Here is a 21,430-nt window from a genome sequence, read left to right as displayed (position 1 = left end):
ATACAAATATGTAGTGAGTGGAATGTGTTCCTATTGTATAGACACGATTATATTTTTGTGAGAATTAGCATGCGAATAAAAGTTTCGTAACATTTTTTAGTCATCGATTTAATGTCGTTCGTGCGTTGTTTTTTTTCTGAATATAAAACTGTTTGTACGTATGTATACGGAATTGGTTATTTATCGATCGAGTTTCCAACGCATAAATAATCCCCATCGGTGTCCTTCCAGTTTGTAAGAATTATTATATTATTAATCGTTAACATAATATACAAAAACAAAGTGCTAAAAAGTTACAATTCTCTTACGGGCGAAATTATTACATTTTGGCGTTCACGATTACCAAAACTGTTTTTTGCTTCCTGCGAAATTCAGAATTAATATATACAACGATTAAGTAAACGATTAACACATTACATAACAATATGTCTTGGTATAACAAGTACAACAATATACAAAGCCACTAATAATCTTCGCGACCCGGTTAAAAGTATCTTGATAATGTCTTTGATGATTATTACACTGAGAGGAGAAAGAGAAGAGTGAAATTTTGGAATGGTACATTACCACGCGAAGCTTAGGTGAATACAAGGAGATGTATGAGACGAGATTCGATATTTGTTTTTTCTCTCCTTTTACATCCGTCGTCGCTTACGCGATTTTACATGCTAACGTTGACGAAATATTGCGAAAAATGCCGACGTGGAATACAATTTGTACTCCAGTCATTTAAGTATGGGATGATATATTAAACGCGATCAACACCTTTACCGTCGAAGTCAAGGTTCGGCCTCGATTTTGTGAAACACGGTTTTCAGAAATATAGTAACCGAGTATTGTAATGCTACATACAATAACAGATGCTTTTAATCGCTGTTGAGAGAAAAGGAGAAAGAGGTGAGCGGCGAAGGTATTGATCCGTATCATTCAAGAATTTAGTCACCTCCGTGAACAAATTTGTCGCGATAGAGATTTACACGATGAGGGAAGTGAAACGAAAACGTAAAGAAAAAATAGGGGGAAGCACTATCGAGTCGAGCTGCTCCACCCCAATACAATTCTAAAAATTGCATGATCGACGCGAAACACAACCACGATATCGAAATTCGCGCGAATAAGAGACTAAAGATACGCTCCAAGTTTATCGACAAAGATCAATGATAAAGACGCAATGAAGATGTCTCGCGTAGAGAGTACACTTGAACGACGATCGATCGTTATAAACCTAAATGGCACGTTTTATACATTACATACAATCGGAAATAACTTTACAAGAGCGGACGAATAGAAAGTAACTACGAATATTTAAACAAAGAGAACGTTAAAAAAAAAAAATTCGTTAATAATAATACGTGTTCGTAATACTTTGATTCCTCTACCCGGTTCCTTCCTTCGAGAACACTTGAAAAAACTCGAAGCGTTCGGCTTTTCGAACCCATCTCGCGCGACGACACAACGAAAAGTTTTACGGACGCTTTGGGAACTTGTGTGTCTAATTTACGGTGTAAAAATATTTGTAATTCCTATGACAAAATATGCAGTTGCTATGCAGCACGGCTTTTCTTCTGTTCGCTTCGGTTTCAAATCAATACGTTTGACAAAAAATCAATTCCTCGCACCTGTTTCTTCATCGATACAGTTTTTTCAGTTCAACGACCAGGAATTCTATATTCTATCGCGTGTTTCTGCCAAGTAAAATTAGTAGGAGACAATACAGTTTCGTTACACGTTGATTTTCGAAATATAAAATCACATTCGATCCCTAACCCCGACGCACAGGTTGTGTATCTACCAAGCCCCATATTTTCCTCCTTTTTTTAATTTTACCTAAACGCGTCAATTAATTAGTCGTATGTTATATCTCGTTCGTACTGGCAAGTTTACATCGCTTAACTGCATACTTGTTATTATTAGTCTCGTCGAAGCTTGTTTAAACGTCGAGGAAGGAAGGGAGGCTGGCTTCTTTTAGACCGTAGGTACAGACAACCTTTGGTTACACTATAAGAAGACTAATATTATGATATAATATCGCGCGATAGTCGATAAATACTGTATATGTATATATAGGTATGCACGCACAGGATACATATGTATATATACATACACGCACACACAGACACACTACATACTCGTCCCGAAAACTAATCTAAGAGTCTTTAGTTAATTGGCATTTCACGGCGTATGGCCTCAAGATACGAGTGTTTCATGCAGTCGATTTTTCATCTTATTTTTTTTTTTCTTTTTTTCTTTTATCTTTCCAGAGGCAGAGATTTTGAATCAGTTCTCAATTTGGCCCGTTTTAATTCCCGTGTGTACCTCGTGGACCATTGCACGAAATTGCTGATAAATATTCACTAACTTTGGCTAAAGACATCGTCCCAGTACACGTAAACATCGGACATTCGATTTCCTAATGTTCCTCAAAATCTATCCAATCGTAAAGTCCCGATCGAACCCTGAATGATTTGTTAAACGTTTGGTTCGTTTGAAATTTCAAAGTCTCGATACCGATATCTTTTCTTCGAATTGTTGATGACTTTCTCTAACATTTTCCCAGCTAAAATTCACACTTTACCCTTTCCCGGTTCTGCGTGTTCCGGAAACAACGCGAAATCTCGAGACACGATATAATAACGGAGAATACAGAGTCTCCGTGGAACGAGGTTGATACACGCAGACCGGGAAAGGCGTGTAGTTTATGGTTGGCGGCTGGACGTCCTGATCGTTTTTGCCTTCTCCGACGGAAACCTCGTGGATGGACGGATTTTACGTGTGGCTAGACTGTGTACCCCCCATCCTCTGTTGCATCATGGTCAACAACAGCTCGGAATACTGTTGCATCATGTTGACCACCTTACCCTGATCCTGGCCGGCGAGCAGCTCTTGGAACGTGGCGGTCGCCTCGTTCACCACTACGGTCTCGCTAGACGCCGCCGACCCGTCGTTCTGGCTTTGACCACTGGCCACCACCAACCGTAAAGTGCGCATCGTCTCGTTCACGGACGACTGAAGGCCCCGTAGCATCGTGTCCCTGTCGATGCTCGCCCCCTCGTCCTCCTTGTCTATCGTCAAACGCTTGTACAGCTGCACCACGTTGTCCGCTGTTCGCGTCAAGTCGTCCGCAATTGTGTTGCACAGCTGGGTCGACACTACGGAAACGAGATGCGTTCAAGATGTGTTCTTTATTAAACTGACGCGTTCGTCGATCACGGTAAGGTTCTCGCGTTAAAACGATCGGAACGATCGACTCTGTCGTGATTAAACGCAAGCAGACGCTACAAGATTTCAACGGAAACGTAGCAACCGCTTCGCCCGGATGTAGGGGAGAGGATGGATGAAATCGTGCAGCGTGCAGGGTTTTTATTCACTCTAAAATCCGTAATGAGACCATGCTATTGTGATCGAAAATCTAGAGACTCGGGTAATGTCCTAACGATGGAGGGAAACTAGTATAATCTCCAAGGTATATATGCGATGATTCAAAGTACGTGATTTCCATCATGGCCGACGCGACACCGCAACACGCGGATATGTACATTATCTACAAATCGATGGTAAAAGATCGGTCGATGTTTTGTACGTTCCGGGTGCTGACAGCGCCATCTATGCGGCCCCCTTCGAATGCGACGTGTAGCGTGTTTTATGTACAGCGTTTTGCAGACTAGATCCTAGCCTGTACTAAACTCGTTAAACGATTCTGTTTCGAATGGTCGTTTTGTCATAGCATGATCACTTACAAATTTTTTATTATACTCAAAGACATGTTTATACTTTCACAGGACAGCATTCTCAATAGGTGTCTTTAGTTTACCTAAAGTTTTATCCGTGCCTACTGTAAGAGTAAAATCTTCATTAGACAACGATACTTTACGTAAATCGTCTGATAATAAAGAAACAATTAGCAAGTAATTGTTCCTTGCAATCTTGCATGCATACACTTCGAGAAACACGATACAAGGTGATCATGAAAGAAATGAAAACTGTAAGAGAAACGATAAATGATAGTTACACTCGGCACTAGCTACATCGATGGCACGATCAGTATCTTTGACTGGTAGCTCTTGAGGGCTGGGATCCAATTGATTCCGATTAGATGCAGATATCCTGCTGTTTGTGGTTTGCCCGATCGCGCCGCTTCCGCTACGACCGTTCGCGATTATTGTCGTTGAACATGACCTCCTCACCGTTGTACCGGGCAGGCTCAAGCTTCAAAGAAAGTATGAAATATGAAATATATGAAATAAGTTGAAATGAGCCGAAATAATCGAAATTTTGCGATTTACTTTGCGGCAGAATGGTCGATACTGATGCTTCGAGGCCTGGGCGGAAGCGCTGGCTTTCCACTGTTTCCGTTCGAGGACGTGTCCTCCGAACTCGAATCTTCTTGGTTGCCCACTTGACTTAGATTCACTGGAAACGTTAACCAGAGAAATTTTTGTAATTTTTTACAATATGACTACATACCACCTGCACACCATAGTTATTTTAAATCCCTCCCACATACACAAACTGGAGAAGACTGAATAACAATTAACGAAACAATATCAATTTGAATGTAAAAATTATTTAACAGAGAATAAAAGTTGAATATTTTGTTTGATTTTATAACACAAAAGTGTATTTATTTTTATTTCAAGGGAAATTTAGTTTTCCCATGGACATGTACTTTCTTAAGAATTGAAAATTTCACTGATTTTGGAAGCGGCGTAAGTCCAATCATAGCCATCAAAAACATATTATTTCTTAAATAATTATGCTAATTAGGATGATAAATTCGACACCCTTAGAAACCCAAAAACATTATTCTACAATCTGTTACCCATATTTTTAAATTTAATCCAACGCAAACCCTTCAATATCTCGATTTGACTTACGCCACTTTAAAAACAAACGGCTCAAACATGGTAGAGCGAATATCTTTGAGCAGAAAGGATTAATTACCACTCGAGTACGCTCCCTGCATGCCTCTCCTTCTCAGAAACGAAGGCAAATTGCTGTTCGAGGAGGAGTTCGTTTTAATCTGATGATTGATCTTATTCTGCGAGCTGATCGTCGGTCTCATCAGTCCACTGATCCTGTTGCTTCCGGTCTGGTTGTTCCAACCCCTTCCGTTCCCCGCTCCCACGTCCGACTCGGAATCGCTCTGCAATGTATCGTCGTCGATGAAACGGAAAACTTTCGATCGTTTCGCGACAAATCGTACCTGATTTAAAACGCCGACGCTGCTGCTTCTGGTCATATGAGAAGAATGATTCTTCGTCGATGCGTGCCGCGACTGATTTCCGCTATTCGCGCTTCCCAGACCGCTTCTCGTCGACGCGTTCGCGTTCTTGTTACCTACTTTTCCTGAAACTATTCACCATCGTTAGCAAACATTCCAACACGCCAAAACTTTCGACTACGTTCACGAATAAATTTAATTTCTACGAGAGTATGTTATAACTGATGCGTACAAAATAATAAACGTTCGTTCTAATATATATATATATATATGTATAGTAACTGTTCCGATATCTTGAACGTCTTAAGACTATCAATGACCGGATATAAACTTCCGTTTTGATTATATTATTCGTTTGATTAAAAATGTCATTGATGCATCGAAAGACACTCAAAATATTGAATTTTTTAACGATTACAGATACTACGCTAGTCGAGAGTCGTTCCAAAACAAACATTCTACGCGACAGATCGGAAGTTTGGTGATTTTATTGATTAGTGAGAGAGCTTGTTTTAGGTTTGTATTTGAGATCGATAAATGTAGAGGTTTGTCGACGATTTGTATTTTAGTGTTGGAATGACCTTGAGAAACGTGACGCAGAATGAAAGGGTACCTTGTATCGGGCCATGCAGTAACCTATTTGGCGGGCTGACGGAAAGATCACTCAGCGAGCAGGCACGTCGCATGCCACCCCCCTCTTCTTCGCTGTCAAAAACTTTTGACGAGATTCGCCCCCCACTACTGCCAACTGTCGACAACAACACGCACACACATGCACTAAGCTACTGTTCTTTCGCATTAAGTGGGTTTTTTTTTTTTGTATTTTGTTGTAATCTTAACCGGTTTTACTTTGTCATAAACTTACCTCCCATTCTTTACATTATACTAGACCTATTTTCAAAATGAAACGCAAGGGAAGTGCAAGACCTTAGAGTCATCGATTTAATCAAAATTATTCAGTCAAGTCGATGGACCAAGATAATGCACTTTCTTTGCGAATGGAAATCGAGGCATTGTACGAATTGTTTACATATTGCGATTCACAGTTTGTAAAGCTTTTGATAGCATAAGAACGAAGTGGGCTTTCCTTTTTTATTCATGCATATTGCGGAAGCAATATAGGTATGTAGAATAATAAATTAAGGTATGGTTTACAAAGCCGCCAGATTAGAGCTGTATCCGGATAAAAGCGACTACAGATACTTACTCATACTGTGCAGCAATGTTTCAAACAACATAATGGTAATAATTAAACTTTAATTTGAAACTCGAAGGTTCTAAATTTCTTGACAATTTTTGGGTCATCGCTGATTGCTGCACATTCATTGACAATTAAATAAAAGTATCAAGTGTTAAGGAGAATGGAGAAGTGAAATTATAAATTATAAATTTGAGGCGGAGTCGATCAAGTTACAAATGAATCAGTTTCTTGATCATTCTCTAAAGTAAATTTGATCAACTTCCACCAAAAATTTCGTCAACAAAATGTAATGTTAAAACGGTCGAGGAAGGAAGCCAGGATGGTTTTACATCGAAAGGATAAAACATGCTGTGTCGAGCCGCGCGTCATGCTGAACATAAAAAATAATACTAAAAAATATTCATAAAGCTATACGCTGGTATCTTTATGAAAACGTTGGAAACTGAAAAGTACAATGGTTGCTGCCGTCTCGAAACGAAAACGATCCATAACATAAAACGTTGCGGGCGAACGAACAGTAATAAATATACAATAGTACCTTATCGATAACTATACATGGCAATACATTCGCATACAGGAGAAAACATAAACGAAGATATCTGTGTTTTTTGTGAACCGAGCTGCTAGAGAAGTGTCGTACACCTACGTATATACAAAATCAAAACTTTCAGTCACGTACATGAACTCCTATTTAAAATACACGCGTTAACCCTTTGCACTCCTACATCTTTGCACTTCGACATCAATTTTTATCTCAGGACCTCCTTCATCAAGTCCCATTCGACATTTTTTCAAAATTACAAAATACAACAAACAGATATTCCAATAAATTTCAAATAAAACACTTGAAAGCGTCGGGAGCAGCTGATAACAAAATTGCAATATAATTCAGAGTGCAAAGGGTTGAATTGTACACGGATTTTAATGATCTTCGATCGAGCAACGAGAGCTAACGCGTTCGTCTCTTCCTTCGGTTCACAAGTACCTGCGTAGAGATGCTTAGACGGTAGTATGGCCTGATTAATGGTGGGCAAGGTTTTCGTCCATTTCATGTGACTTTGGCACCGCGAGGCTGGCGGCCACATCCTCTTAGGCGAGTTCGTGCAGCTCGACGCGGACGTCGAGGAACCGCTCTCCATCATCGACCTGTCCATCGCGGACGTGTCGGCGAAATCGCTGTCCTCGCCGCCGGAATGGAACCTGATGTCGCGTCTGATCGCGAACCTGCCGTCCCTTTCTGCCTCCAGCTTCGCGAAATTCTCGTTCGCCTCTTGGCAGTGGGTCAACCGTAGACACTTCTCCTTCATGAAGTACTGTTCGCGTCTGACCAGGTTCTCGAACTCCTTGGAGAGCAGCTTGACTGTACCCTCGATGGCTCTGGTGATCCTCAGATCCACGTCCAGGTTGTCCATGCGTTCGTTCATCGATCGCGAATTGGAAACTGTCGACTCCTGAGGCTCGCGGTTCGCGCAGCCAGCCTCCAACGAATCGTAGGTCTCTTGCGTGTCCTTGGTCGGGATCTGATTCTCGAAACAACACACGTGGGAGGCAGCGTTCCTCTGATCCTCGGTGGCGTCGTAGCTCTCGATAGTCTTGTCCGATCGACGGTTCTGCAAACTGTAGAATTTCGTTTTAGAGCTCGCGTCCTCATTAGGCTGCAACGAGAAGTTGGACGACTGCAACAGCTGCTCCATTCTCTTCGAGCCGTCGGACTTTGCATCACCTGGATCGCTCCTCTCGGGTCTCTGTTCCACGCGTGACTTATTTGCATAATCCTCTAGCTCCGGAGACTTCAGACGAAGAGACTGCGACGAGGACGAGTCCACGTTGTACTTGTTCCAGGCGGGACGCGCCCTGTTCCGCATGCTCTGCGTGCGGGCAGAGTTACGTTTCGGTTTCGGTGGCTTGTGGGCCACGAAATCGTTCAGTATCAGCATCGACTGGGGCTCCTTGGACGCTTTCAAACTGTTACTACGGGACGATATCGCATCCGCTTTGGCGCCGATCCTCATCTCCACGTTCGCGTCGTTCTGCTCGTTGAAGTTAAACTCGTAGTAGATGCAGGTGGCTGGCTGCACCGCGTCGTCCTGGTAGCTGTTCTCGTTGGTCGCCTTGCTTATCCTCGTGTCTTGAAGGGACTTGGACCTGAAGACCGCGCGACAAGCGGTTGCATCGTTCACGGAATCCTGAGTCTCGTTCGACGGTTCGGTCACGTTGTTCGGATTGCCGCTGTAAGTTTCCGAGTTCTGTCTCTTCCGTTTGTAGTGGGAGTCGAACAGCATCTCCAGGGGCGCGGATTTCACCAGGGAGTCTGAGTCGTCGGTCAAGACGCTCTCCGTGCTCCGGTGGTCCATGTTCTCGTTCAGCGGGAACATCTGGTAATCCGACTCGTCAGTCAGGATGCTCTCCTGGCTTCTACCAGCCTGCATCTTCCTACGGGACAAGAAGAAGCTCGCGCTCGAGTGGCGGTCGTTGTCGTAGTGGCTGTAATCCAGAATCTCCGCGCTTCCTTTCGAGAACGACTCCACCGAAGCGTCCGACAAGATGCTCTCCTGTGAGCCGGTCAGGATCCGTTTAGGGAACGTTTGGTAATTCGTGTATGGTCTGCGACCATCCTGCTGATCGTCCACGTGTACGTTTATCTGATAGTCGCTGACGCATCGTCGCGGGGGATTCTTGAAGTCACCTTCCAGCGAGTCGTCGCTGAAGTTACCATTACCGTCGTCCCCGTCGTCCATCGCGTCGTTGAAGCTCTCGATGTTGCGCTCGTTCATGGCGGGAAGACTCTCGAAAGACTTCGCTATGTTCTCCATCTCCTCCTCGTTGTCGTTCAATCCGATAAAGTAGCTGCAGGATCTCCTCTTCTGCGCGAACCTGGCGAACCGACTCACGTTCTTCTTGCACTGTTCCTTCAGAAGCTTCAGCTCCTCGCACACGGGCGACTCGGGCAACGATTGATTCGGTTTGTTCAGCGACAACTTATACTTTTCAGTTTTTTTTAACGTCAATGTTAACGGGCGACTAAGAGACGTTGGTCTCGCCTTGTCGCTAATGCACGACGTGGTCTGGCTTTTCGACAAGCGGTTCTCGGTCGGAGTGTCTAGCTTAGGTAGCGCATTCCCCACACCCGGTGCTTTGTTAACGAGTTGTTGAGGTTTTAACGGGGGCTTTGGATTCGGTATAGGTTTGCAAGGATTAATCGGTTTCGAGTACTGTGTCTGTTGACCGAATTTGTTGTTGTTACCTGTGCTCAGCCTGTTCGAACGATGGTGCTTCTCCGGTATGTGGCTGCTCAGATCGGATATGCTCTGGCTGGTTTTCAACGACGACTTGTAGCCAACCTACAAACGCGAAACAAACGCCATAGATCTCTATCTAACATCCTAACACTTGCATCGGAATCATTACGCTTACGCTTTGCAACTTTCTCCTAGTTTCCTCTATTCTCCGCTGCAATTCCTCGCGTTTCTTCGCGACGTCCGCGTCACCCCTTGCCTGCTTGGTCGCGTTCACCACCGCCGCGTTACGAACCTTGTTATTGCTTGTGCTATCAGCCCCTCCACTAAGTCTGCAAAACGTCTATAGTAACGTCCGATTTTCCAAGTCTTCGTGAGATGTTTGTCTACTTAAAAACGACAATTTACCTCCCGTGAAACTGTGAACTGATGCTGGTAGTTTTTGGACATCTGTTGGTAGGCTCTTCGGCCCCGCTGAGAGATTCAAAAGCGTTCTTTAGATATTTCTCACGATGGCTCTGTTTCACCAGCTGATCGAACCCTTCCGAACTGGCCTCCGACAATATGGACAGAGGATTCCGCTCGGCGCTGGGCGTCGACGCTCCGCCTTCCGAATCGGAATCGTCCTGGCTTCCGGACGCGGTCAACTCGCTCGTACGACCGCTCTCCCCGTTTCTGGGCTTCTTTTGCCGCCTCTGAGACCTATTAAACACCACGTATCAACGATCTTTTTAACCCTGGACTACAAAAGTTTGAAAAAGAGCACCCACGACCGTACCTTCGAAGCTCCTCCACGTCCATAGCGTTCACGGTGAATTGATTCGACACAGTGTCTTCCGGCGCTGGGTAGTACATTAGCCTGTGATGGGACTTCTCGGACCCGGTGGTACCGTTCTCCCCTTCGGAATAATCCTCGACGTCGCCGTCGTGTTCCGTGCTCTCGTGATCCTAGACGACAAAACGCGCGCTTTAAAACACCTTACGTCCTTTCGTTCCCGTCTAAATTATTGTTATTAAAGCGTAAGTTTTAAGGTGTACCGAGGATTAGGGTTAAATATACAACTGTTGCGACAGATGCAAGCGGCAAACATAAATAATCGGAAATAAGCGATATATGTAGAGACGAAGTGCATCGATCGTTGGCAAATTTGATGTATTATTCATGTTTTTTGTTGTCACTGTTATATTACTGTTTGGCGATGCTTTGCTGCTGGTGTCTGAGGCGTTAATGAGATGTACCTCAAATTTAAAGCTGCCAAGACTGCTATCGTCGGTATGATGACGGCTCCTCGACAGACGTGTCAATTCCGTGATATTGTTACCTCTAGATAGGGTCACGTTACCACCGATCACCTATGCCATCGGTTGAAACAAAGTAGAATCAACGAGGAACAAAAGAAAACGAAACGCGGTCAAACAATTCGGCGCGAGAAATAAATAATGGGCAAAGAAACAAAAAGTGTGCGGAAGCTCAAACAACTCAACGATTCTCTCATCTCTTTTTTCTTTTGCGTCGTCTTTCGAATTCGTAAGCGCACACAAACACACGTAACAAGTAACAAGTAACAAGTAACAAGTACCAAGATAACATTATTATTATTATTATTACTTTGTTACTGGGATTAGTACCTGTTTCGTATCGTCTGCTAGTTCTCTGTAACTGTCTGGACAAGGTTGGAACACAGTCTCGTCCCCTTCCTAGAACCAGTTAACGCCGGGGTGTTAGTAAACGGTTAATCTGGTTAAAGTTATTCATCTGTCCTGTCACCTATATATGACAGTGAAGATCTTATAGACCTACCGTCGTTTTAATAGTGATCGTTTCCCTCCTATAATCGCTGCTGCACTTGGTTTCGGTCCCGCTATCGATCGAGCTGTCCTTGGATCCACCGCCACCGCCGCCGCCATCGGAATCGATCGTACCACGAGGTGGAGGAAACGGTATGATCTCGTCGCTGTCGTAAACGGACTTGACTGTTATACCGTCCCCTTGCTGGACCCTCTGCGCCCATCTGCCCTTCGGCAGGTCGACGCCCAGGGGTCTGGCGTTCGTCCCAAGGACCGTGGTTTCGTCGGCGATCGCGGTGTTTATCTGCTTCTTCGCCCACAACGGCAACTGACCCACGCTGAACCTGTAATCCACGCTCGCGTTCACGGGGGCAGGATTCGCGTTTGGATCGAGGAACTCTGGCGGCGGAGATCCGAAGTTTTCGTTGTCTAATTGTACGTCAATTCCTGTGCCATTCACTTGAGGTGGCCTCCTGTAGACACGTTTCAACGTTGAATAACTATATATGCAGTAACTAACGACAGTTTTTAGGTACTTTGACAAACATACTTTCCAGCTCGCATAGCTTGTTGAGCTAGTCTGGCTTGCATAGTGACGACCATGTCGCGTGGAACACGCCACACAAATATGCAACCATCTCCGCTGGCGGATACGAGGTTGCGGCAGTCGGGGCTGAAACGCAGCCCCGTCACCAATTCCGAGTGGCCGAGCATAGTGGCCATACACTCGCCGCTATAGTAATCGTACACGCACAACGTCTTATCTGTACACGAGGTAGCTACGTAAATTCCCGATGCATCTGAAAATAGATTCAGAATAAAAACCGTAGGATTTTTAACTATTTTCTGCAACATCAGGTTCGAGGAAATCTTTCGTTACCTAGGACGACCTTGATGAGGGATCCGTCTTCGCCGACGGAACCTTTGAACGTTTTACTATGTTTGCCAGTGGCGACGTTGTAAACTCTTATGTTTCTATCTTGGCAGGCTGTAAGGACGTGCTTTTGCCCGGAGTCGACCTCCATATCGTACAAGGTAGTTTTGCCCTGAGCGTTGTGACCTCTGGCGAACTGCGGCATTCCTCCCGGTGTCTACGGCAATAATCACGTATGGAACAGTCGGGAATATGCAGCGTTAATAGATTCGTCGCTCGATACGTCAAAAACGATATCCAAAAGAATGTTAATTAACCTTTACAATACTACCATCGATCAAAACTCTCCTATCAGATATCGTTCGTGAAATATAGAATGAGGAATCAATATGTTAACGGGAACCAAAGGGCTCACCGATTGCAGTTGTCTAAAAATAATACTCTTATCGGCACCGCAGGACACCATCTGTATCTGATTAGCCTGGTTGCTCTGATTGAAGAACCTGACCGCGGTAATGGAAGAACTGTGATCGTCGAGGGTCTGCAGGAAATTGTAGCCCTGGTCGACGCTGAACACGTGGATCAGTCGATCCCTGGAGGCGCTGGCCAGTAGTCGCGGTGCGTCCGGAGAGTGTCTGGTGAATTTAGAATACTCGAGGCACAGCACCTCCGCATCGTGCGCCTCGATCAAGCACAGCTCCTCCAGGGTGGATAGATCGTGGATCCGAATGTTGCCGGATCGATCACCGGACGCGAGATGCTTCCCGTCAGGGCTGACCCTGATCGACCTGACCCCGTTACGTCCGTCGTACGAGGCGTCGCTCTTCTCCGTGGACCCGGCAGCGGCCAGGTCCAGGTCCTTCAGATAGGTCAGCTCGGTGTCCACGTACAGAACCTTGAGCAGCTCGTTGCTGTAGATGTTGCGTTTGTAGATCGTGTCCGACGTCGACACGTCCTTCTCCAGGTTCCACACGCGGATGGTGTCGTCGCTGGAACAAGTGACGAAGCTACCACCGGGCATACCGCCGATCGAATCCGTCCCAGTCGGGTACATCTCCACGCCCCAGATGCACGCCGAGTGATAGAGGAACGAATGAGACTTCCCCACCCGCCTGATGTCCCGTACATCCCACACGTAGATGCTGTGGTCGTTGTACACGCAGGTCAGCTTGTTGTTTCGCTCGTCGAACGCCAGCGCGATCGCGTCCGGGTACCTCGCGTTCGCCGGATGCTGAGACATGTGACTGCAATCGATTCGTGATTAATCAACACGAGGAACAGAACGGGAACGAAACGACCAGAACTTTTGTCTGGCATTTGTCTTAGGTACCTAATGGACAATCCCTGAGCAACGTCCACGCCTAGGTAATGGGTCCTGGGTAACGTGGTGATGAACTGAAGGGTGCTGGGACTGAAGCATCTGACAATCCCTTCCGCGCAACCGATGAAGATGTACTTGTCCCCCACGGCCATGCAATTAGCGCTAGTCGTCTGGAAAGATGATTTTTTTTTTTAAAGAGTTATTATTTAAATATAGTCTCGAAGGGTAAAAGTACTCACGCGAAGCTCCACCCATTTGTCCAGAAGCCTCCTGTTATTAAATTCGCATAGGAGGCCCGTTTTGGTGATCGCGTACGTGGAATCCGCCATTTCCCCGCGACCGCACGCCACGTCCACGAAATCGTTGTTTCTTTGCTCTCCTAATATGGCAGACCGACCCATCAAAGGCACAGGTTCCTTATACTGTGCAACAAAATTCCCCTCTATCACCACCTTCGCATTACCGTTACTTGCCATCGTCCACCATTGCTCTCGCCAGGCTATTTTTCTGTTTTAGGCACCTATGCACCTTATCGGTGCACGCGCCGCAATGGCGGCCATTTGCATTTAAGTTCGTACTTTCGACCAACTTGCATCGAGAGTTATAAATTCTTCGTGACAAAATCGATTAACGCGACACGGAATAATCGAGGTTAGAATTCGAAGACTCGGTCAAAAGCTTAACGGAACCATGGAAATTTAGCGTACAGTACCGTTAATGCAACACGTTTCCCGGCGTCGCCATTTTCTCTGGTCGTTTCGATCGGTGGACTCGAGCAAACCGACAATCGACAATTACAGAGCTAATTTCGAACGAAAGCGAGTAGATCGGATCGGTTTGGATCGAGAGACAAAGAGAACGAATTAACATCGAATTACCTTGGCGCTGCGCGAGTACTCGAGATACCAAAACTTCACGTGCCTGTTGCCCACGGTAACAAAGTAATTGCCGTTTTCCGCGAAGCAGACGGCCTTCACTTTGCTCGAGACTTTGTTCGACGCCACCTTAACATTGTTCCTCCAGTCCCAGACGTTGACGATCATATCGTGTTGAGAGCCCACGGACACCACGTATTTGTTGCTCGGTGAAAATGCCTTGAGAAGAGAAAAGCGTAAAGGCATAGGATGCGCGTGGAGGGTCGTTTCGAGGAAAGATCATCGTACTCGAGGCATCCAGGGAACGCAGAACAAGCGATAAAAGGGATACCGTTGTCCGTTCAGCGATTTTGTATTCACGTGGGTTCAGCCTGTCGCCGAAGACGCCTTGTAACCGAACCGCGCGCGTACGTGCACGACCGCGTGACGCGAATAAAAACGATTCTAATCCTTCGTTAAAACGCATAGCCTCCGCCAACGAGTTTGCTTTCGTTGGTGGAACAGGGTATATTGTACGTGTATCTCCCTCCAACACCGCTAGGAGGCCATCCATAGCACGCTACCGCCGACGAGTTTGTTTTGACGGGCGGATTAAGAGATACGGTTAAAAAAACTCTCGGTAACACGATCCCCTCATTCCACTATTCGGTGTATATTTTTATGGCCTCGAAAACGACGCGTCTTCGTCGCGGAGATAAAAGCCACGGACCTTAATTAACATGCGAGGAATGGCGCGGCGGTCGTAAGCTCGTCACGGTCGTGCGAGTGCATTGGGCGCGGCCCTTTTTTTCCACTGTACACATTCAGCATACGCTCGGTTGTCCGTTCGTTGAGAACGGGGCTCGAAAAGCTTTGTGGTGTATTTTGCGGAAAGGAAGTAGCGAGAACGCTTTGATAGAAAATTCTCCTCGAGCAGATGACATTTTTTCATTACTCACCACGCAGTTGATGCCATACTTGTGGCCGGAAAATTCAGCGATCTGCACAGCATTGTACGGATCGGAGATGTCCCAGACACGGACGTTCGGCATGTGACCGCATTCGCCGGTCGCTAGCAGTCTACCGTCGCCGGCAAGTGCCAGAGAGGTCACCGTTTTGCGACAGGCGTTCAACACGTGGGCCTGAGTGTTCTTCCGCGGGTTGAACAATACCACGGTGCAGCTGCAACACAACACGAAACATTTCCAAACTTTCTTTTTGCGCGGAAATTAGAAACGATAAATGAAATTCTCGAGTCTGAGAAATAAATAAGACACGAGACTGCATCTTGCTAATAACACGCCGTCTCGTTGCACCGCGTAACAACGTTTAACTCGCGATCGACTTTCCAAGCGTGAATTAGTCACGCTCGTTTGAACGTCTTCGAGCACGCGTGTGGTTCTTTGGTCGATTTGATAACGCATCGAGACTTTAACCGCGCGCGGTCTCGAGCCACCGACACTCCTTCGAGCCACTTTTATACGCCGGCGTATACAACTGCATGTCCCAGGAATCGTTCGCAGTGTTTGCGGTAACTCGAAACTCGACCGGTGTGACCCGATGCATCTCGTCGTTCGCCAAGCTGATTTACCCGTCACTGTCTACCGAAACCGCAACGTGTCAATAAACTCGCCTCCAACGATCGACATTTCTTTCGCGTGCTACCATTTGTTCCGACATTACGCCGGCTAAACGACCGACGCAACGTAATACCCGCCCGCAACGAGGAGGTCGATCAACTTTATTCTCGAACTAAGAATTTTTACTTTACCTTCAACGTTCGCGTAACGAATCCTTCGAGAAGATCGATTAGACCGATTATCGTATATGCGACTTCCTTATCGCGGGCAGATGTAAAGAAACGGTTGCACGCACGCGAATGATTCATCCGCTGTAGGAAACAGATCGTGGCAACGTGGAACAAAGGATACCTCGTCGAGGATCGCGAGCAGTTTCCTTCGTATCATCGACCTACCCGGCTGCTTTGCTTCCGTTTGCGATGCTATTATCGAGACTAGAGACTCGCGGGCTCGCATCCACTGCCATTTACGTTCGCGTTTCCGGTTTGCCAAAAGCAAGTATCCGGATAGCCGGAGGTTAAACACCTTCCTGTTGCCTCCGCTAACAATCTCTGGCAAACGTTGTCGAATACACCGAGTAACATCGAAAAGGAGTGGTCGAGTCTTCGATTCAATTCGATATGAAACGAGCACAAATGGGGCACACGCACGGCGGAAACTGCAGAGATATCGCTCGAGCGCGTAGTTTGCAATTTTGTCTCGTTTCTCCGGAACAATAAACTCGAATGAGAGAAAAAAGCCAAGTTCCAGGACGAAGGACACGGATCCCGTGGCTCGGAGCCAATGCAGAGAACTTTTGATACGAATAACCTCGAAATCTATATTTCCCGCGCGAATCTCGCCGGAGGGATGTTTCAAGGTAAAATCTTCAGCCGCGTATCGTATCGGCTTTTCTCTCTTTGTCGAATTTTAGCAGCTCCATTGAATTCAGTTAATTATATTTTATGAGAAAGATTCTGGATTCTGTTCAACGGGAATGAAAAGCAAACAAATTTACGTTTCATATTGGCGGGACAGAGTTGTCCGTGACCATTGGCAGTTGACAAATTAAAGCATAAAATATAATGTTCGATCCATAATATTACTCTCTAAAATTATTTAACAACATCAAATTTTTAATAAAAGAAAATGTTAGAATAATTAATGCAGTATTAGGAATTTTTAGAGATCCGATATCTGTACGATGTGATAACTCGTCTGATTGGACAGACGGTTATAGATCGGCTTCTCTGATTGGTCGAACGCGTTCTACCGTAATCATGGCGGACGGTTTTTTCGCGGGAACGAACGAGGCCTCTCGCGACGAGAAACGCGGAGAAGACTCCCGTCGACGAGGCCGTGCGAAGGAGGCACACTCACCGTATCTACGACCTACTGAAACTAGCACGCTGGCCACGAGCTACGGGATCAAGCTGAATCGGTCTGAATCGAGCCCGAGACACACGACCGCAACCTATCGGTTCGATTCACAAGTTCTTCCCGTTGCCATCTTGCAGGTGGAATCATTATTTTTTGACACATCGTCCTTTATGGCTGAAAACTTCGCTCAGGAAAAGCTAGAGGTCAATGCAGGGCGCGGTTTCGAAACGTCGAACAATTCCCATAGAAAAATTCAGCAAAGTACGTACTAGGAAGCCCCGTGCTTGGTAATTTCATAGTCGCTGGTTGCGTGCAAAAGGAACACGTAAGGTCGTCCGAAGGTATAAAGGTCACTGGGTCGATTATCGAGCTTGGGGAACCGGTCTGCCGACGACGTGTCTAATAAGTTGGTCGATGGTACCCCGGCTGATTTAGAACGGCCGATCGCCAGCTCCCGCGTCGATCTTTCCTATCTCGATGACAGCGACCGGTCACGATATACGTTCCCGTCACGAATAATGCGCGTTTCGCCGTGGAAAATCAGTGTGTGCCAGTTCGCCGTAGAAATCCAAGTTCAAACTCTCGACAGCGATCGAACGGTCGTTATATCAGTTCGTAACTTGTTCGGTGGACGTGTGGGCACATTGACGGGATAATTATATTTTCAAATGTCACGTCATCGACCAGGTCACAATATTAGCAGAAATTCTAAATCACGACATCTATCTTCGCTGTATTCGTTCTTTTTCTCGCTCAAGTTTCGGAGGCTTGGAAAGAAGATAGGTAAGAGCGGAGAGGGTTAGGTTAGGTTGTTCGCAAATGGAAGCAGAAACTCTCGTTTTCTCGCTCATCCCGTACGGACGCGTAACACGTATGTTCGTCGGCCAGAAAAGATTGTCCCGGTGTCGTTAATTCCAACTGTGTGTCGTTGAAACGAGCGGTCCGCCGCTTCTCGTAATTACTAATATGGGACTTTCTTCGTTTCGAACGTTCCCGAGAGAACACCAACTTTCGTTGCCTTCCCCTTTGTCGTCGTGGCTGAGAAAATTACGCTAGGCGTGTTCTGCTCGTTGTTTCGCGACTTTTCAGGCAATTATGATCGCAGAAAAGTAAGGTTATCCCTCGAAGTATGCGCGGTTTATTCGACGCGAGCCCGATGTAATATAATGACGCCATCTGTAGGGATTCGTAAAGATGCATCGAGAAAAATGTTGACCCGAATATCTATCCACGGCCTTGGAGGAAAGTTCAATCTCGATTTTGGAACGCACGGGATGGGAAAACGCTCGAGCAAGCATCGCGTAATTAGCGTGAAATGAAACGCCGGAGGTTTCCTCGAGCTATCGGATCGGTTGCGGCATAACGTCGCAAACCTTGTAGGATCGAATGCTACGCTACTCCCCGGCTCTAGCATGAAATTAAGTCTAGGATAATCTACGGTCTTCTATACTTTTGCTGGAAATAAACTCCACTTACATCCTGGGAAGCGAACAAATTTAAAAACAAGCCGATTACCGTTTCTATTCAAGTATAAACTGTTGTAGGGAAAGTTAGGATAAGGCGGGAAAACGTAGCTATCGCAGGGTGCATGCATTTGCATTCGAATGTTTGCAATCTGTAGGAAACTTGGTTTTAAGCAATGAAAACTTTTCATCGAAATTGAGTCTGTTTTTACGAACTTTGAGAATTCAACTTGAATCGTGCTCGACGTTAACGGTCTTCCCGTCTCATTTAACCGGTCTTGTTTTGTTTTTTGTGGGAAGGGGTCGGGGATGGGCAGTTTGCAGGAGCCGAGAACAAAAACCAACTGGACGGGGCTACCGGAACAAATCGAATTAGCCGGAACAACATTAAAGAGCAATATTGTTGCGGCGAAGACAGGCGTCTGTGGGAATCTCGGTGGCTCCGGTCGGTAACGAAGATAATTCATGGTGTCGAGTAGAAATCTCTATCGCCATTATCGACTCGAAACGTGTCCAAATCCCGAAGTTGATTCTATCGTCGACGAAGTTCGTAATTCGAAGAAACGAGCGTCGTCGCGTTCGTTAAATGGGTGAAATTTCCGAGAGGAGCTGACTTCTTCGCGCGAAATTTTCACCGACGATCAGCGTACGATCGTTTTCTTGCTTTATATCGCCTCTCTCGATTAAGCTCGAAGAATGTGGAGTCTCGAAACTGGGAAACAGAGTAGATCGAGAAACCGGGAAAGCGGAACTTTCCTCCTTCGTTCGTAACACAGTGTACATGCAATGTCAAGCACTTTCTAACCTTGAAATCGCGTTCTCGACACAGTTAAATGCACGTCGTATTCAATTGTCGCGAAATGGCCACGGACGAAAACGAGAGTCCTGTTTCTTGGCCACGGCCAAGACGCGATTTTAATTGCAACGAAATTTCGATATTTGAAACCACGGGACACGTGTTCCAACCCCGTATCTCGCTGAACGTAAAAAAAGGACAAAGAACGAAGGATAGCTTATAATAACACAATTATCTCGTCGACATTTGAGCCCGGATCAGGTTACACTACGCGACGAGCTTCGTGGCGTGTCGAGGGGAGTGGGGATAACTACCCGTTCGCTTATTTAACTTGCAGCGTATTTCGTGGTAAATACTTTTCTAAAATGTTACCGAAACGAACGATCGAACGTGCCAAATTAAAATAAAAGCACGCATAAATTCGCGCGCGCATCCGGTTTTACAGAGAACGAGTTGCTTATTAAGACTTCAGTTCGGTCGACCGACTCGCGTAAAGCTGTACAGGTTGTCCAAAATCACGCGGTTGATGTAAATGAAACCAAACATTGTACAGCGTACAAGTTAAACGGAGAAAGAGTTTTCAAGACCGTGTCCCGACTCTGTAGTCTGTTGAACCGTAGGCGCGATGTTACGAACAAGCGATAATTAACCGAATTGCAATTAGTCGACTCGTGGCATCTGCAATTCGCGTAGCAGCGCCAACGATGCGGTTTCTTCGCCGGCGTTAATTACGTATGGATTCGAGTTTACAGATTCCGCGAATCCAGCGATAATAATGCACGTAACTGGAATATTTGTGAAACCTTGTAATCTCTTACGAATCGGAACGAAATTACCAACGAATCGCCGAACGATGGCGCTTCGATGACGCCATCTGCCGTGAATCTACAAGTACCACTGCAAATCGAATTCTTTGATAGGTAATTATGAACGACGCTTCAAGAAATATTCCTAAATGCGATGACATAAGATTTGCTGAAGTAACAGCTCGAGCGATAACCGGACATGGCGAGAAACACCGAGCACGCGAGTTCCAGCTACTTTCGATCCTGTTGAGACTTGTTCACGCACGCGTAAACACGCGTACTCGCCGTGGCGAGGGGGGCCGTGATATCTCGTCGAGTTCGTTGCAGTTTCTATGCAATTACAGTTTATTAACCGGCTGGAAATGCCATAATGTTGTTCCACGGCAACGGAATGCGTGTCGAAAATTTCATAAACCTTTCATATTTGTAACCGATACATACCGGTCAAAATATAGTACCTTCGTTGTTCATTCTTTGTCAAGAGCAGATACCTATTACTTCTGGACGTTATTTGCCGTGAATCGACGGATGCTGTACAACGACGATAATAAATATATCTCGAGACTTCGGGAAACCGGTCCGTCGAACAGGTCGCGGGGATACTCGCAACGCAGAGGAAGTCTGCAGAGATTGGCAGGTCGATCGAGCGATTTAATTGTCGCCGATACGCGAGTATCTCGGACGCGGAATCTTTTGGTCCATTCACCTCTCTCTTGACCCGATTTCCGAGTGCCATACGTAGCTGCTCGCGTCCGATATTTGCCGCGTTGCCACGACGATGATACCAGTCGTCCGACTTAGGCCTGTTTCAACGACTGCAAAACCGAGTTCCGGGGGATAAGGAATCCCCCAAAGATCGAGCCTCCCTTCCGTTCGGTCGAGCAATCGACGATTACGCGGACGAGTCGAAGCCACCATTTTTCGAATCACC

General features: G+C 46.0%; 1 protein-coding gene across 2 annotated transcripts in view; it reads right to left on the bottom strand.

Moving 5' to 3' along the window:
• Window positions 1-125: 125 nt before the first annotated feature.
• Window positions 126-21,430, bottom strand: part of LOC122395869 (mitogen-activated protein kinase-binding protein 1) — a 63,935-nt gene continuing 42,630 nt past the window's right edge. Inside the window, exons 5-24 of one of the 2 annotated variants that reach the window (XM_043393777.1) lie at window positions 15,455-15,677; window positions 14,520-14,735; window positions 13,881-14,063; window positions 13,651-13,811; window positions 12,736-13,564; window positions 12,327-12,537; window positions 11,997-12,246; window positions 11,460-11,919; window positions 11,288-11,356; window positions 10,898-11,011; window positions 10,437-10,606; window positions 10,067-10,360; window positions 9,837-9,990; window positions 7,408-9,763; window positions 5,204-5,352; window positions 4,942-5,143; window positions 4,284-4,410; window positions 4,010-4,206; window positions 3,812-3,832; window positions 2,368-3,149 (exon numbers count right to left, since the gene is read on the bottom strand). In XM_043393777.1, the coding sequence (XP_043249712.1) occupies window positions 2,767-3,149; window positions 3,812-3,832; window positions 4,010-4,206; window positions 4,284-4,410; window positions 4,942-5,143; window positions 5,204-5,352; window positions 7,408-9,763; window positions 9,837-9,990; window positions 10,067-10,360; window positions 10,437-10,606; window positions 10,898-11,011; window positions 11,288-11,356; window positions 11,460-11,919; window positions 11,997-12,246; window positions 12,327-12,537; window positions 12,736-13,564; window positions 13,651-13,811; window positions 13,881-14,063; window positions 14,520-14,735; window positions 15,455-15,677 (6,769 nt within the window). In that variant the 3' untranslated portion in view covers window positions 2,368-2,766. Of the gene's footprint in view, window positions 3,150-3,811; window positions 3,833-4,009; window positions 4,207-4,283; window positions 4,411-4,941; window positions 5,144-5,203; window positions 5,353-7,407; window positions 9,764-9,836; window positions 9,991-10,066; window positions 10,361-10,436; window positions 10,607-10,897; window positions 11,012-11,287; window positions 11,357-11,459; window positions 11,920-11,996; window positions 12,247-12,326; window positions 12,538-12,735; window positions 13,565-13,650; window positions 13,812-13,880; window positions 14,064-14,519; window positions 14,736-15,454; window positions 15,678-21,430 lie in introns of both variants that reach the window. The other variant, XM_043393778.1, reaches the window with a different exon arrangement.

Source organism: Colletes gigas, unplaced genomic scaffold (assembly GCF_013123115.1).
Source record: "Colletes gigas isolate AHSC1104 unplaced genomic scaffold, ASM1312311v1 Colletes_gigas_Sc00006, whole genome shotgun sequence".
Taxonomy (NCBI): Eukaryota; Metazoa; Arthropoda; class Insecta; order Hymenoptera; family Colletidae; genus Colletes; species Colletes gigas.
This window is presented reverse-complemented; position numbering and strand designations above follow the sequence as displayed.